Raw genomic sequence first — 18,408 nt, forward strand, 5'->3', positions numbered from 1 at the left:
TCATACCTTCTCCTTATCTCAAATTCCAGTTTTTCACTTCAGGCCTTTTTACTTTCTTCTTTATTGTAGGGTTTGATTGGGTCTTCATGTCAGCAGGGTTTTACCCTCATTTTCCTACCCTATCCTCACCCCAGATGTGCACATGTGTACACCAGCTTCCTAAAATACAAATTGATGTGACTGTCTCACCCAAAGCAGTGCTTCTAAGCTTTTTAAGCTTAAAATCCACACAGAAAAACACGGAGGGCCCTGCTTAGTGTGTCACAAGTTTTTTAATAAATAAAATAAAAGTACTAGAAAGAAATGCAAGTATTTTCTATAGCCTCATCCCTCATAACGTTATGTAAGAGGTGTGCTTCCTGTTCACCATAGACTCATCAGTTTATGGACCGGATAGCATAATGCCTGGCACATTGTGCTTAAGAACTATTAAATACATCCAATTAAAAAAATGCATAAAACTTAGAAAGTGCACTGTGTTTGATCTTGGAGTCTAGTAATGCATAAACAGGATAGCTCCTGGTGCAGAATCATACTAGGTACCCTGAAAAGCTGATAAAACACAGTGTTAAAACCAGTGGGGTGGACAAAGTCAAAAACATATAATAGAGGGTATAAGAAAGATCTTTTATTAAGCAATGACTGGAGATGATGAGCTTGAATCTAAGGAAGAATAAAGGATATAAAATAGAGGGAACTAATGTGTATCCAGTTATGTGCCATGGGTTAAATATTTAACACGAATTGTCTCTTTTTGTTCTCATAACAAGCCTGGATATAGTTATGATCCCCATTATACATACAGAAGACTGAGATTAAATAAGTTCCCAAAGGGCATATAATTAGCAAGCTGCAGAGTTAGAATCTGAATTCAAACTGGGCTGGAATCCAATGTCTGCCTATTTCCAAATATACTGCAGTCTCCAACTAGTTCAGAACACAAACACACACACACACACACACACACACAGAGCTCGGTTATGATCTTGAAGTACAACTGTTGCTGTCCCTGAGCTGGCATCATTTTCTCAACTACAAAGACCAGTAAGAATCAATATTTGTTCATATTATCGGTGCATGTTTATCACATCCACTCATAAATGGTTGGCATTGACCCTCATGTGGTTGTGATATCAGCCAGCTGGCGATTCCCCAACTCAAGCCCTATCTTTTCAATCAAGCATTTTTCCTAAATTCTAATGAATAGATTGGTGACACACAGAGTTTGTAGTGTTTCCTTTAGGGACACTATGCCTAGACCCATTAGAGATGAGGAGGAATGTATATGGGTTGATCAAGCTGCATGTGAAGATTGTGGTTTCTTGAATAACCAGGGTTTTCAGTGTAATTTTGAACCATTCAATGCAGGATCCTAATTACCTATTGGAAGTTTAGCTCCATCATATTCAAAAAAGAACAGATATCCACTGAGAAAGACTCAGCCAAGGAAAGAGATTTTCAACTCTGATTAGCAATGAATTGATGGAAGCACTATCTTTATGAAATTCTCAACTTGTTGCCTTTCCTTCATTTTAAAATCCAATGCATAATCATTTGAACAATGTGCTAAGTAAGAATATATTTTCTTGTAATTTTTAAAACTTTTAATCTTATTTTTTTCCCATTTCGCCAATGATATTATTATATACATCCCATTGGTTCATGTATTTAGCTTTGTTTAAAAACCCCCAAAACTCTGAGTTGGCACTACTTTATAATGGTGTGTGTTGTGTGTGTCTTTTTGTTTGTCTGTTTATTGCATGGAATATTGATGGATGGCAATGGGAAGAGCAGTACAGGAGTATATAGAAACAAAGTTGAATTTAAGAAGTTTCTAAATAGATAAAATTTTATTTCCTCAAAGATTTCCTTTTATTTTATCAGTCTCTTTTAAAACTTTCTCAAGTAATCTAGCCACCAATCTCAGCTTCTCATATTTCAGAAATCTCTAAGCCTTTTCATTATTAATTTTACCTTTTCTACCCAGCAAAGATTTTACAACTTCTAGATAATTCAGTTAAGAAGGACAACTCATAATCTAAAGATTTAGTAGGTTTAGCATATTTGAATTTGACAATCTTAAGTGATTCTTTTGGAGGATATGGTCCCCTGACCAAAGCTTATCCCAAAAATAAGCTCCGTATGCCTGACCCCTACTCCTTGGATGTTACCCTCTGACTCTTTGACATCTGTGAGCACTCTCCCTCCTCCCACCCCCCCCCCCCCCGCCCCCCCACCAATTGCATCCGTGGCACTACCTTAGGCTCAGTTTGGACCTGTTTTGTGTTAATGATTCCTTCTTTGTTCTTTCATTTCATATGCTACTTCTGAAAAATTGAAGGCTGGCCTGTCTAATACATCTTGTTGAAGAAAATGCATTGAAAACAGTATATTAGAAAGAATGGTTCAGTGAGAGTAGAAGTGAAATGGATGAAGTGAAGTTTCTCAGTCACGTCCAACTCTTTGCAACCCATGGACTGTAGCTTACAAGGCTCCTCCATCCATGGAATTTTCCAGGCAAGAATATGGGTGTGGGTTGCCATTTTCTTCTCCAGGAGATCTTCCCAATCCAGGGATTGAACCTGGGTCTCCCACATTATAGGCAGATGCTTTACCATCTGAGCCACCATTGAGAGTAGAGCCCAGTGTAAATTCAACAGACTTATAAAATCATAGCATGATATTTAAAAGCATGGGTTAGGATCAAGTAGTGGGAATGGGGGAAAAAAGTAAAGTGAATATATATCTGAGAGATCTTTATAAGCAATGGCAACAAAAAATAGGATTTATAACTTTCACTTTTTCTCTAAACAAAGATTTATGGGAAATTTACATAGTCCCTGATGTTAAGTACTATAATTTAAAAAAATCCTTGCTCAAAATGACACTTTATAGTTTACATATGAGTAGTATATCATACAGCTTCTATCTAAGGAGCTTAAGAAACATTTTTAATTAGATCAAGTCACTGATAAATTAAATTTAAGAATAGAAAAGTAATAATAAAAAAAATAAAGCAAAGCAATCAAGTGTGAACATGCTATTCCTAACCTGAGAATAAAAAAATAAATAAGTGGCAGTAGGGAAAAGGAAGTAATCAGAGAGGAAAAATATTTAGGTAAGTATGTATATATTTTTCTATTTGATCTGTGTTTTTTACTGACTTTTATTGGAGTGTAGTTGCTTTACAATGTTGTGTTAGTTTCTACTGTACAGCAAAGTAAATTAGCCATGTGTATACATATATCCTCTTGTTTTAGACTTCCCTCCATTTAGGTCACCAGAGAGCATCAGATAGAGTTCCCTATGATATATAGTAAGTTCTCATTAGTTATCTATTTTATATATTTTATACATCAGTTCAGTTCAGTTCAGTCACTCAGTCATGTCCGAATCTCTGCTATCCCATGGATTGCAGCACACCAGCCTTCACTGTCCATCACCAACTCCCGGAGTTTGCTCAAACTAATCTCCATCAAGTCAGTGATGCCATCCAACCATCTCATCCTCTGTCATCTCCTTCTCCTCCTGCCTTCAATCTTTCCCAGCATCAGGGTCTTTTCAAATGAGTTAGCTCTTCACATCAGGTGGCCAAAGTATTGGAGTTTCAGGTTCAACATCAGTCCTTCCAATGAACACCCAGGACTGATCTCCTTTAGGATGGACTGGTTTGATCTCCTTGCAGTCCAAGAGACTCTCAAGAGTCTTCTCCAAGACCACAGTTCAAAAGTGTTAATTCTTCGGCACTCAGCTTTCTTTATAGTTGAACTCTCTCATCCATACATGACTACTGGAAAAACCATAGCCTTGACTAGATGGACCTTTGTTGGCAAAGTAATGTCTGCTTTTTAATATGCTGTCTAGGTTGGTCATAATTTTTCTTCCAAGGAGCAAGTGTATTTAAATTTCATCACTGCAGTCACCATCTCCAGTGATTTTGGAGCCCCCCAAAATAAAGTTTGTCACTGTTTCCATCATTTCCTCATCTATTTGCTGTGAAGTGATGGGACTGGATGCCATGATCTTAGTTTTTTGAATGTTTGATTTTAAGCCAGCTTTTTCACTCTCCTCTTTCACTCTCATCAAGAGGCATACAATCCATGGAATTGTTCGGGCCAGAATACTGAGTGGGTAGCCTTTCCCTTCTCCAGGGGATCTTCCCAACCCAGGGATCAAACCCAGGTCTCCCGCTTTGCAGGCAGATTCTTTACTAGCTGAGCCACAAGGGAAGTGCATTTTAAATATAGTAGTATATTTATGTCAGTCCCAATTTCTCAATTTATCCCACTCTGTCTTTCCTGTTTGGTAACCGCAAGCTTGTTCTCTACAATTGGACTCTATTTCTACTAGAAAAATGCTAGAGATGAACTTATTGCTGGGTAAGATGAACTTATTGCTGGGCAAGTATATTTTGGAGCCATTGTGTTTGGGCTAATTATGGGATGTTCGTGTGCAGTTGTTCTTCAAAAAAACCAAGGAGGAAAGAGCTAAACTCACATAAGACAATCAACTAAGAGACTGGCCCTTGACAGTCTTTGATGCATTTCTGCTGTCATTTTAGCGATGGGAATCAAATGTTCAGACAGACAATGTATACAGAGTCACACAGACTTCAGTCATGTTCAGTTTGGACACTGAATGGAGTGTGAAAAGAACAGAGAAACTTGTAGGTTGCTGACCCATCCAGAATGAATGATGTCTACCCCTGGCTGTACCACAGTGACTGTTGGCCACCTAGAAAGGGGGGCTGCCCCAGAGGTCGGACAGAATTATGGCTGTTCTATGCTTCCTTGGACGCGAGTCTGAGTGAACTCTGGGAGTTGGTGATGGACAAGGAGGCCTCACGTGCTGCGATTCATGGGGTCGCAAAGAGTCGGACACGACTGAGCGGCTGAACTGAACTGAACTGATGCTTCCTTGTTCTTGTCTTGTTGTTGTTCAGTCGCTCAGTTGTGTCTGACTCTTTGTGACCCCATGGACTGCAGCATGCCAGGCTTCCCTGTCCTTCACCATCTCCTGGAGTTTGCTCAAAACCCATGTCCATTGAGGCAGTGAGGCCATCCAGTCATCTCATCCTCTCTTTTCCCCTTCTCCTGCCTTCAGTTTTTCCCAGCATCAGGGCTTTTTCTAATGAGTTGGCTCTTTGTGTGAGGTGGTCAAAGGACTGTTCTTGTCTTAATGGGTTTGATTATGACAAATTCCTAGCAAGCAACTTATAAGTGAAGGTCAGTACCTCTAAACCTCTTTCCTAAAATCTTAAATAGATGACTTTTAAAGCCAAGAAAAAATTCCAGAGCCATCTTGTTAATCCCTGGACAGGACCAGACCCCTTTGTGATGCCCTGTCTACACCCCTATCCATTACCTGTCACCACTGTGAAGCAGTGAGGAGTGTGTCCATCTCTACTATGGTAGAGGAATTGGTTAAAATTGCTTTTGCTATCTTGAAAGCCTGACAGAAACTCTGACACCTAGAATGTGCCCAATTAAAGTCTGTTGATTGAACAAATGAACAGTTACCTCTGCTGTTTGCAGTGGAGGAATCTGAAACACATAAAGATGAAAGCAATTCACAGTGAAGGGAAAAGAGGACCCAGGATTCCTGGATCCCAAGCAAAAGGTCTCCTGCATGTAACTGATCATACAGATTAGGAGCTTTATACAAATTAATGGATTGTCTTTCAACCTAAAGTACATGCTTGGCTTCTTGAACTTAGGATCTATGTCCTTGACTTAATTCTGTCCTCCCACGGCAAAGAGCACAACCATGTGTATCCAGCAGATAATCAAATGGCAAGTAGCACTGCCTTATGGTGGAGACGGATGTCAGGACAGAGAAGGTTTGACCTTCCTTTCATGATTCATTTCATAGAGCCATGTTTCTTGGTCTGTGCATTTTAGAGTAATATATCTTTTAGGATTTCACTGTGGAAAATGGGAATAGGGTCAGAGTCAAGAGTAATATTATAGTATTTATTTGTGTTGTTTGCTAAGTGAAATTATAGGTAACAAGGTAAGAAAACAAATGAAGCTAAAAGCATGAATTGACACTTCTAAGCCTCATTGTAGGCATTACACAAAATGCCTGCTTTATGTCTTTTAAACAAAGTGGGCCATTAAGTGCGTAATGCTAAGAGGAATTTTATCTCACCTATAAATACAGTGAATCCCTTAAGCTCCAAATCCCCATATACAGACAATTTACTCTGGTAATCAAGGCGATGCTCACAATTTAACTTCAGTTACCATCTGTAACTCTATTGGTATTTTAATAATAATGAATTAAAATATACATTGGAAACAAAAACGTTATTTAAGTAGAACCATCTTAAAGAGTCAATGATAATTTCTCAGAAGCTGTGTAAATATCATATTTATTCAGAATTCTCTTTTGTGCCTTTACCTTTTAATTAATGTCAAAGAAGACCTTTAATATTTACACATACTGTATATTGAGAGAAAAACTATCCCCACTTATTTCGATTAAAAATATCAAAGAAAATACTTCCCATGAATATGCCTACAAATATTAATAAGGAAACAGATACATTTCTTTCACTTATTCTCCCTTTATGGGTTTTCCTCCCCTCTTTTGGTGGAGTGTCAAAGAAGTAAAGAAGGCAAGCATAAATGAGAAGAAATGCAAATTCTTATGAAAATTATGCACTATTTTTCAAAGATTTTCTGTTATCCAGGAAATGAAACTATACCCTTCCTTTAGCATAAGATAAATCATTTGTTAAAACAAATGCGATGAAGAATAATATAAGTAATTGTTACTAGACTTATGCACAGGTGGCATAATTCTGACCTAGTGGTCACTATCTGGGGTTGAGCAAACCTGAATTTCTGCCCAGGCCAGTCCATTAATTAACTGACCAGTCCTAAGCAGGACTGTCATCTTCTACACCCTGAGGTCTTCATTTGTAATTTAAGGACTTGAATTCCTTATTTTCAGAGGTTCCGTCTGGTTTAAACATCATCTCAGTTTGTGAATGAAGGGCTACATCATTTGCAAACAGGACTAGGAGCATCCAACATCCATTGATGGGAAGAGCTGGATGTCATAATGCGAACGGTCACGTTTATACTTACGGATTTTTATCTGCCTAGGCTTGAGATGCATTTCAAGGTGGCCTTTATAGTGGAAAAGAAAACAAGACAACCATAAAGTTATCTGTTGAAGAAAACTGGAGAATAGAAATGTAAATTGTTGGTATTCTGTCTTTAAACTGTGTCCAACTCTTTTGTGACTCCATGGATTGAAGCCCTTCAGGCTCCTCTGTCCATGGGTTTTCCCAGGCAAGAATCCTGGAGTGGGTTGTCATTTCCTTCTCCAAGGGATCTTCCTGACCCAGAGGTTGAACCCATGTCTCATGCATTGACCAGCAGGTTTTTTACTGCTGAACCACCAGAGAGGCTCCAAAAATGTGAATAGAAGTTTGCATTTTCACTAGGGTTTTAATTTCCCCTGATTTTTGCAGCACATCTTTGAATGGTCTTTTTCAGGGAATATTTTGAAAATATTCTACTATGCCAATGGATCTGTGAAGCACGGTTCATTTCGAGAAAACTAGTCATGGTGTCTCTCAGTTTCCGTGTTCCACAGGAAACCTGACTTTTAGTCCCGCCTTATGTTTTTCCTACATTTCAAACATGTCTCTCCCTCCTCAAATTTCTTCACCCTTTCCTCTCTCTTCCTGTAAATACAGATAAACATCCACCACACTTTCGGAAGTACTGACTGATGGATTTAGCATGCAAACACACTGTCAGAAGGCTGAGACATGAGTGGTGCCTAAAATTCAACAACATGGGTCTGCTTATTTAAAGCCTGAAGGGATGGTGAAACAGATGGTGCTTTGTGTCTTTCCTTCCCTGCCATGTGTTTACTGAGATCGGCCCAGTCTCAGGAAGGCTGCCAATCCGCAGAAGGGAAGGACTGCCTGGTGCAATGCTGTTTTCAACCCTTCTTTCCCTTCTATTTCCTTTCCTTCTTCTCATCAGGTTGACCACAAACCTTTAGTGCAAAGAGCTTTTGGTGACATCAATTCTTGTGTAGGTTTTCTAACATAGACACGAGATTCTCAGGAATAAAATTGTTGAAAATGTTTGCTCTGGATTGGAAGCAGATATTATGCACAATTAATATACTGTTTCCTGGGCTCATTCTGTGCTTTATCTTTTAAAGGGAACTTTCTCCATCTCTTCTCATTCCATCTGTAAAGTGATTCTGTGGCTAGATGAGGCAGAGATGAGTCGATCTTGTGGGCTCATTGAATTGGAATATATTTTCTGGAGTCACCAAGGCAAGAGAATAAACCAGTCTAGAATGGGAAGCGTGCAGCCTTAGTCATCCTGACACTGTCCACAATACCAAGTGGTCCCAAACGTGGAATTTTTAAAAAATTAATTATAGTTCACTCTTGAAGAATATGGGCTGAGGGCTGAGTACTCCCAACACGTTGGGAAAATCAGATTCTGCATCTATATTTTCAAACAACCATGGACTTTAGCACTGTATTTCATATTTATTGGAAAAAAATTAAAAAACCTCTAATAATCTAAATGGGAAAAGAATTTGGAAAATGGTACATGTGTATGTATAATTGACTCACTTTGGTGTAAGCCTGAAATTAGAACAACATTGTGAGTCAGATACACTCCAATAAAAAATAATTATTTTTTTAGAAAATATATATTAAATTTTAAAACTCAAAAAAAAAATAAAATAAAAAAGTATACTTCTCTCTAAAAAAAAAAATCTGGTATAAGTGGACCCATACTATTCAACCCATGTTATTTTAAGTGTCAACTGTGCAGTCCTCATTTACGCTGTATTGTTTTTCCTGTTTGTGTTTGTGTGTGTGCTAGTCGTTCAGTTGTGTCTGACTCTTTGAGAACCCGTGGACTGTAGTCCATCACCAGTCTCCTCTGTTAATGGAATTCTCCAAGCAAGAATACTAGAGTGGGTAGCCATTCCCTTTTCCAGGGGATCTTCCTGACCCAGGAATTGAACATGGGTCTCGTGCATTGCAGGCAGATTCTTTACCATCTGAGCCACTGAGGAAACCCTTCCCCTGTTTAGGACAGGTCTAAAAATAATGCACATTGCTGGATTGAGAATGCTTATATAAACAAATTCTTAATTCCTAATGACAAAAGGTAATTCGATTACCAATTTGAGTCTTGGTCTATTCTCAGTTTAGGTGAGTTGTCAAGTCTGTTCATTTTATATAAAGAAGAAAAAGGGAAGTACTTATTGGCCTGAGAGGGAAGGTCTTTCTTCCTTTCTGATTGGAAACTTTCCCATTCTTATCACTTTCAGAGATAGGAGAGCAATAGCTTAGTCTCGTTCTCTAAAAGCCACTACAATGTCCTGGGTCCAAGATAGAATATGTCCTGATGAATCTCCTCTGGACCTTTCTATTAACACAGATTGTTTCCAATGGGTTTACCAATATCCAAAGTGGAAATACTGACCCCCACAAATGGAGATACAAGGAAGGGACATTTCAGAAAAGGAACTGGGCCATGGAGAAATAGTCGCTGGTGTCAGGAGGCCAGTGGGGATGAATGATTCTCCCAAGACCTGGTGGAAAAGGGCACTCACTGCACAGGGGTGGAGGAAATGAGAAAGACCACTCACCGGGATGTCCAAGCCATTATGTACCCATGAAACTGACTTGGGTGTAATGATGAAATTCTCCTCAACTGTCTCATCCATTTATTGAATGTGTTTAAGTCCTCATATGTCTAAGCGGTCTCTGAGCTTCTTGAAGTCTGAGATTCAGTTTTACTCAAATGTATCTCCAATGCCTATTTAAGGTCAAGCATAATGTGGGACCCTATAAATATTTATTGGGTTGAATTACACTGAAATGATTAGATTACTTCAGTTTAGATTAGATCACTTCACTTAGGGAAAAAGTGGGATTAGGAAGCACAATACTCAAAAATGTCATCAGTGACACATGAAAAAAAAACATAAAAGACCTAATAAAAATGTTAGCACTAACAGCAAGATACTACTGTAATATAAACTATAATGAAAAAGAATATAAGAAATAACCTATATGCATATGTACAACTGAATCACTTTGCTGTACAGTAGAAATTAACACCACATTGTAAATCCATCAATTTAGAAATATTGAAAACAATGGTAAAAGTGTCTTACACATGTTATATGTTTAAGGAATGCATAAATACTAGAATAAAAAGTTGTTGTTCAGTTACCAAGTCATGTCCCTTTGTGACCACATGGAATGCAGCACACCAAGCTTCCCTGTCCTTCACTATTTTCCAAAGTTTACTCAAACTCATGTCTATTGAGTCGATGACACTATCCAACCATCTCAGACTCTGTCACCCCCTTTTCCTTATGCCCTCAATCCTCCCCGGCATCAGAGTCTCACGGACTAGACTCTCCAGGCTCCCCGTTCATGGAATTCTCCAGGCAAGAATACAAGAATGTGTAGCCATTCTCTTTTCCAGGGGACATTCCCAACCCAGGGTTTGAACCCAGATCTCCTGCATTGCAGGCAGATTCTTTACTGTCTGAGCCACCAGGAAGCCCTAATAAATATGGCTCTTGGCTTTGGAAAATTCTTCAGTTTGCTTCAGACTTCCCTGGTGGCTCAGATGGTAAAGCGTCTGCCTACAGTGCAGGAGACCTGGGCTTGATCCCTGTGTTGGGAAGATCCTCTGGAGAAGAAAATGGCAACCCACTCCAGTACTCTCACCTGGAAAATCCCATGGATGGAAGAGCCTGATAGGCTACAGTCCTTGGGGTCGCAAAGAGCGACTTCTTTCACTTTATCACCTTTCAGTTTGCATCAGAAGTGGGTGTTAGAAGGGTTGTGAGTTATTTGGAAGGGTTATGTGTGTGTTAGCCACTCAGTCATGTCCAGATGGAGTGGAGGGTTGTTATCTGAAATTAGAGGGTAGCTGTAACTCTTGTTGTGGGTAAGGTTCACAGCATAGCTGCAAATAGAAATGCTTAGCGGAGTTTCGTGTGTGTGTGTGTGTGTGTGTGTGTGTGTGTGTGTGCGCATGTGTGCATGTGTATGGCAGATTCCTCTGGGGCTCAGGTTCAGTTGGGCTCAAGCTTTGGCATTCATTGGTTTCCTGATGATAAAACCAGCATAAGCAAATAAAATATTTCCATTACGTTCAAATTGTTTCTTAACATTAAATACAGTAGCAGATTCATGTTTCCAGACAAGTGTGTTGGAGGGGTGCATGCATCCCCCTCACCTGCATCTTAGCCTGCAGTAAGATGACCCCTGAGTTCTGCTTTCTGTTTGCAGAATGACCATAACTGCAGAGGTGCTCTTAGCTCAGATTTTAGTGTTATTACTCTTCAGTTAGATTCTGGCTCTATTTTGTGTTTGTCAAATACCTCAAAATATTTTTCAAACATTTCTGTTTGGGAAAATCTTAAAATATAATTTGCCAGTTGATTTTTTTTAACACATTGAACAAATAAAAATTCAGTCCTTATGTTTCTCATTAATTTTCATGCAATTAGATGAAATACTGCTCTCTAAGAATTTGCTGGGTAAACAAGCAACCTTGTAATCGTATGTATATTTTCTTTAAAAAATGTCATCTCAGTTCTTCCCGAGAGCCTTAGATACTATGAAGTTGACCTTCAAACTGAATAACATGTTTCAAACTTGTTTTGACTGAGGTATATCTGGATTTCATGGACTCATTTTGCAGTATTCTTTAATATCAATTGTACAAAAAAGTGGTAAGAGTGTTGGTACTGTTCTGGGGATTGATTGGTTGATTTCTTCCTTTCTTCATTCCTTCCCTTACTCACTTATTTCATTCTTTGCATAAACCTTTATTGAAAGCCTATTATATGGCAGATTATTCGCTAAGATCCCACAAAGAATATCTTACCTGTTGGTGAATGCAAATAAATGAATGATTGCAAATTCTTTGTGTGCTAAGTCACTTTAGTCATGTCCAACTCTTTGGTAGGCCATGGACTGTAGCCCACCAGGCTCCTCTGTCCATGCAGAACCTCCAGGCAAGAATACTGGAGTGGGTTACCGTTTCCTCCTCCAGGGGATCTTTCTGACCCAGGAGTCAAACCCTGTCTCTTACATCTCCTGCATTGGCAGGCAGATTCTTTACCACTAGCACCATCTTGGAAGCCCCTAAAAACTAACTCTTTAGATGGCCAATATGCTGGTGAAGAGCAGAGTCCCGTACATGGAATTGAATAGTCAGGGCGATCAGAGGAGAATATCTATATTGTCAAGACCACCTCTCTGTCCATGGGCCCCATCTGAGCAGGATCAAAGAAGACTTAGAAAGACTATCTACCACATTTAGGGAAGACTGAAAGGGTAGCTATTGAAGGAATTGTCAGATTCAAGATTGTACAAGATTGAGGGCTATTCTCTATTATTTCATAGAATAGATATGAATTATTAAAATTAGTAACTCATTTTCCAAAGACTTTCATGCAACTGGGAGTGAGACAGTCTTAATTATTACATCCCTCTGAATAAAACTATTACAAGAGTCTTTTTAGAAACTGAAGATGTGAGAGTAAACAGTGTTCCCTATTTTAAATAGTCTCCCCTTTATAAAAGAAGCTCACTAGCCATAACTTGAGACTTTGCTCAAGTGGCTGATTAAAGAAATGAAGTGATAGTTGGATTTTGAGTTAGACAAATCTGGGCAAAAATTTTGGCCGCACTATTTTCTAGATTTCAGACCTTGGACATACTATGAAACATGTCTGACTTGAGTTTCCCCAACTATGAAAGAGATTTAACCTTAGTCTTTTCAAGGTTTTTGTGAGGAGATGAAATACCACATGGAAACAATGAGTACCAGCCTTGTTCAGAGCAGGTAGCTATAAGCAGTGGTGGTTAATTCCTTGAGTCCTCTCTTAATGAAATACTTCTTGCTAATGAATTTTTTTCTCTCTCTCCTCTTTTGTTTTAGACAACTGTGATGACCCATTAGCATCCTTGCTCTCTCCAATGGCTTTTTCCAGTTCCTCAGACCTCACTGGTACTCAGAGCCCAGCTCAGCTCAACCGAAGAGTTGGTGAGTAGGTGGCAAACTCTAAAGGCAAGTGCTGAATAAGCACACAGACCTCTCAATGTGCTGGAATCATGTCCAAGGGCAGTGTTCAAGAGAAGAATGGATAGAGAGAGGTTAAAATGGAATAAAACCATGCTTCCCAGCACATAATATATATTCAAAGTATAGTGGTTAGTGTTCCCCTAAATCCTCCTTATTTTTCTTTATTTATCATAATAGGCTTTTGTGAAAAAAATTTTTAGTTTGCTTTATTTTATATTTCATTCATCAACATAAATAACTATCAAATATATTATTATTATAGCATTTTATCATAGCAAGAATGAAATCAATCAAGATTTTTTCTTCAGTAGTTTTAATTTTTATAATAAAATAACTGTTTATAGTTTTAAATATAAAAAATAGTATTAAGTGAAAGCTTTTAAATTCAAAAATATGTAATGTGACCCTCCAGAGACAGCTATGGTTAAAAGTAGACTGTATATTCTTACAATATATGAGCAAAGGAAGAGCAGATACTTTTAACTAATGTTATATGAAATACCTTTGACAAGTATGGTGATGAATATCTAGAGAGATATAGTTAAATTATATTTACTATATATATATAGTTCTGTAGTGGAATTTTTTAATTTCCAAAAGTTTTAAATATCTCATGATATTTATTTATTTACACATCTAGTGAACTCACTAAAGTCTTTTTCTAAGAGGTACACTGGTCTAGTAGAGTTCATGTTAATTGACCTTGACTATATTTTCCCATTTATATATGAGGTCAATCACATTAGTAAGTTTTCCAATGTTGATCCGTCTTTATATTTGGGAGTTAAGTCTTAATTCATTGTCATGATACTGATATTGTTTTTATGAAGCAAAGAATGATTTAATTTGCTAGCACGTCAATTTCTGAGTTTTTAAAGAGGCCAGCTTTTTAAATTTTATTTTATTTTTCCAGCTGTGCTGGGTCTTCATTGCAGCGGACAAGTTTTCTCTCACTGCAGTGTGCTAGCTTCTCTAGTAGAGGAACAAAGCCTCTAGAACATATGAGCTCAATAGTTGCAGAGCTTGGGCTCAGTTTTCCTGTGGCCTGAAGGATTTTAGTTCCCCAAATAGGAATTGAACCTGTGTCCCATGAATTGACAGGTGAATTCTTAACCACTGGACCACTAGTGTTGTTGGGGGCTGCCCAGTTGGCAAAGAGACCACCAGGGAAGTCCCTAATTTCTAGTTTTGAATCTCCACTCATAGTGAGTTTGATTTGTCATTTTTATTTATATATTTATCATTTGTTTCATACTACACATCACAAATATTCTGGGGATAATGGGATCAATAATTTAAAACTTAGTGAATTCTATGTTTGTTGAGAAAGGAGTTTAAGAATGTTATTCTAAAGGGAAAAGAACAGCCAATCAAAGACTCAGGAAGAAAATATTGATAACAATTTTGTGCTAACAATGCCTTTTCACTTAGTCTCTGTGAAAAAGATTTTATAAAACATTTCACCTATATTACAGTATTTAGTCTCCACAAAGATACTGTAAGGTAAGCATTATTACCTTTTACCTTCAGGTAGGTTTTCTGAGGCTCAAAGAAGTTGCATAAGGTATTAAAATCATGAGATTAAGAAGGGAAAATGTATGTACCTCAATTTAAGTCATCTGAATCCACAGTTCTGCTCCTAACCACAACACTAGCAAATTGATTTATTAACACAGGTTAAACAGGGGTGTATTAGAAAGGAAAAAAAGGGGTTTGGGAACTAATCTGCCAGAGTTCAAATGCTGAAGATGGTATTTGCTTACAGGTTCTGTGAGCAACAGCAAGTCAGTTACCTGCTCTTAACCCAATTTCTTTTATCTGTAAAGTGAACCAGTAATACCTGCCTTAAAGCCTCATGTGCACACAGAGAACAGACTCACATAGTCATAAGTTACTTTTCACTGCAGGGTAGTGAGAGACTGGGACTGGGAGGTTCACTTATCATTTCAGTAAGAAACACAGGTTGGCAAGTTTTATTTATTTATCTTTGACTGCACTGAATCTTCACTGCTGTGTGTGGGCTTTCTCTAGTTGCAGTTCCCAGGCTTCTCATTGCAGTGGCTTCTGTTGTTGCAGAGCATGGGCTCTAGGACATCCAAGCTCAGTAGTTGTGCCACATGGCTTTAGTTGCTCCAAGGCATGTGGAATCTTCCCAAACCAGGGATAGAACCCGAGTCCCCTGCACTGGAGGGTGGATTCTTATCCACTGGACCACCTGGGGATATCTGGCAGATTTTAAGACAGGCTCTCCTACAGGGCATCCTGAGCCAGATTTGATCTTAGTCCCACCCAATTGTGCAGTGGCAGAAGGACATGATGGCCTCAGTAGCTTCTAGGGAGTTTCTGGGGAAGCTGTGAGTCTGGTAATAGGTCAGCTCCCTCAACTCACCCACCCTTATGAACAAATATTGAGAGAACAGACATGTCTCTGCTTCAGTATATTATCATTATCCTACTTACAGGGGAATCTGGGTATCTGAGCCCAAGGCTAGCACAAGCATAGGCAGACAGGGAATTGACTTTTTCTTCTTCTCCCAGGTAGAGTCTGAATCAGGAACACCATCTAGGAGATACAGTCAGATAGTTGGGATACAATGGTCTAGAACCCACCATCCAGCACAGCTCCCAGGGCTGACAGCTTCCCTTCATTCACCATGCTAACTGTTACCCTTAGCAGAAGTTAAACACAGACCAAGGAGATAGAAACTTACTAGTTCTCATTCACGGCTGGACATTTGAATAACCTATGTGCTTAGTTGCTCAATCATGTCCAATTCTTCGCAACCCCATGGACTGTAGCCCACCAGGCTCCTCTGTCCATGGGGATGCTCCAGGCAAGAATACTGGAGTGGGTTGCCATGCCCTCCTCCAGATCTTCCCAACCCAAGGATCGAACCCAGGTCTCCTGCACTGTAGGCATATTCTTTACCATCTGAGTCAGGGAAGCCCAAGAATACTAAAGTAGGTAGACTATCCCTTACCCAGGGATCTTCCTGACCCAGGAATCAAACCAGGGTCTCCTGCATTGCAGGTAGATTCTTTACCAGGTGAGCAACCAATAGAGCTTCATAAGTAGAAATGCTGAGTCCCACCTCCCAGATATTTTGAATAGTCTGGGATGGGACCCAAGAACAAATATTGATAAATAAAATAAATACAAGCTTTCCAGGTGATTCTAAAATGCAACAAGAGTTGAAGGTTGCTACACTGAATGAATCTGTGAATAACATATCTTCTTATTAATATTTATTGAATACCTACTATGTGCCAGGTTCTGTGCTAAAACTCTTGCACATAGCTGATAAAAATAGACACAAACCCTACTCAAAAAGAGTATACATGGATAGCACAAATTATCATATAATGAATAGCTAACATTTGTGGTTAGTGATAATATTACTTTTATTATTCTGTCATATACATATTTATATATCTATGTGTTTGTATGCATGTGCTCAGTCGTGTCCAATTCTTTGCGACTCCATGGACTGTAGCCCACCAGGTTCCTCTGTCCATGGAATTTTCCAGGCAAGAATACTGTAGTGGGTTGCCATTTCCTATTCCAGGGGATCTTCCTCCCAGGAATCGAGCTAGTGTCTCTTTTGACTTCTGCACTGGCAGACATATTCTTATCAGGACTGTGCCACCTGCAAAGTCCTATATATTTATATGCATGATAGAATTGATGTATTGTGTGTATTTTATACACACACATATGTATATTGTAGCATATATAAGGAGATTTAACACATTTGATTGGATATAATACATAGAGTCATATATATAGAGAGAAAGATAGATATACACATGGTTAGTTTTATACATATATAAAACTAGTGTGTACATATATATATATGTGTGTATGTATACACAATCCATATGTAATAGAATAAATATACAATGCATATATATGTATACATATCTGGGTATATATAGTATTATGTGTACATATACATACATATGTATAATACATACATAGAATATAAGCAGCATAGTATGATTATAATAAAAAAGAACTTATTATGGTAATGTTATTAAGATTTTATCATTTATTTTCTAAAATAAAGTTGAGAAAGTTGAGAAAATTGTAATTTTTAACTTACATTGAAAAATATTAACATAAAGTAATAATTGGCCTCCTAAAAACAGATTTTTGTGCCATCTGGCCTAGAAGTAGAGCCCTGTTTAATGAACCCTTTTTTCTACATGTCTTCCTTTAAAACTTTTTTTTTATTTTAGAAAACAGAAGACATCAAATATACCCCAAAGAGCAAACTGTCCCACCTGTTTTGAAATATAGGATAATGTTGGATGCATCAAAACAAGGAAATTTCAAAGAACATCTTGATTTCAATATGAATTCTCCATATAGTGTTTTCAACAGCAAATTTGCAGCCAGATGCTAAATGATTACTACTAGCAATTATTTTGGAGAAGGTGATGGCACCCCACTCCAGTACTCTTGCCTGGAAAATCCCATGGACAGAGGAGCCTGGTAGGCTGCAGTCCATGGGGTCGCGAAGAGTCGGACACGACTGAGCGATTTCCCTTTCACTTTTCACTTTCATGCATTGGAGAAGGAAATGGCAACCCACTCCAGTGTTCTTGCCTGGAGAATCTCAGGGACAGGGGAGCCTGGTGGGTTGCTGTCTATGGGGTCACACAGAGTCGGACATGACTGAAGTGACTTAGCAGCAGCAGCAGCAATTATTTAGCACAAGAAACACTAATTCGATCCCTGGGTCAGGAAGATCCTCTGGAGTAGAAAATGACAACCCACTCTAGTATTCTTGCCTGGAAAATTCCATGGACAGAGAAGCCTGGTGGGGTACAATCCAGAGTCACAAAGAATCGAACATGACTGAGCTACTAGTATTGTCATTATCAGGTTTCGCCCCTTTGGGTATGGATGGATCCTGTGCCTAGTTCGTAATCCTTCTGTGAGCAGCTTTTGTCTACCAGCACACAGCTAAAAATCACAACAGTATACTTAGCACTCACCATGAGCCATCACAGTTCTAAATCATTAAGGCATGTCAACTTAATTCTCACAATTACTCTCTATGTAGATAATATTTTTGTTATTATCTTGATTTCATAGATAAAAATGTTATGGTACAGCAAGGAACAAAAAGAATACTATAATAAAAACTCTAGATGGATACAAAACTAGTTGATGTCTTTCAGGATAATAAAAATTATGGGGTTATACTTCTCTATTGGGCAAACATTTATGAGTTAACATGCAAGTTCATAGTATTTAGGGCTTCCCTAGTGGCTCAGATGGTAAAGC

General features: G+C 38.5%; 1 protein-coding gene across 1 annotated transcript in view; it reads left to right on the forward strand.

Moving 5' to 3' along the window:
* The window catches only part of CNTNAP5 (contactin associated protein family member 5), a 1,081,620-nt gene that overhangs the window by 216,134 nt on the left and 847,078 nt on the right, over positions 1-18,408 (forward strand). Inside the window, exon 2 of the mRNA XM_052655589.1 lies at positions 12,972-13,076. Coding sequence (XP_052511549.1) covers positions 12,972-13,076 — 105 coding nt within the window. The remainder of the gene's footprint in view (positions 1-12,971; positions 13,077-18,408) is intronic.

The sequence above is a fragment of the Budorcas taxicolor genome, chromosome 2 (assembly GCF_023091745.1).
Source record: "Budorcas taxicolor isolate Tak-1 chromosome 2, Takin1.1, whole genome shotgun sequence".
Classification (NCBI taxonomy): Eukaryota; Metazoa; Chordata; class Mammalia; order Artiodactyla; family Bovidae; genus Budorcas; species Budorcas taxicolor.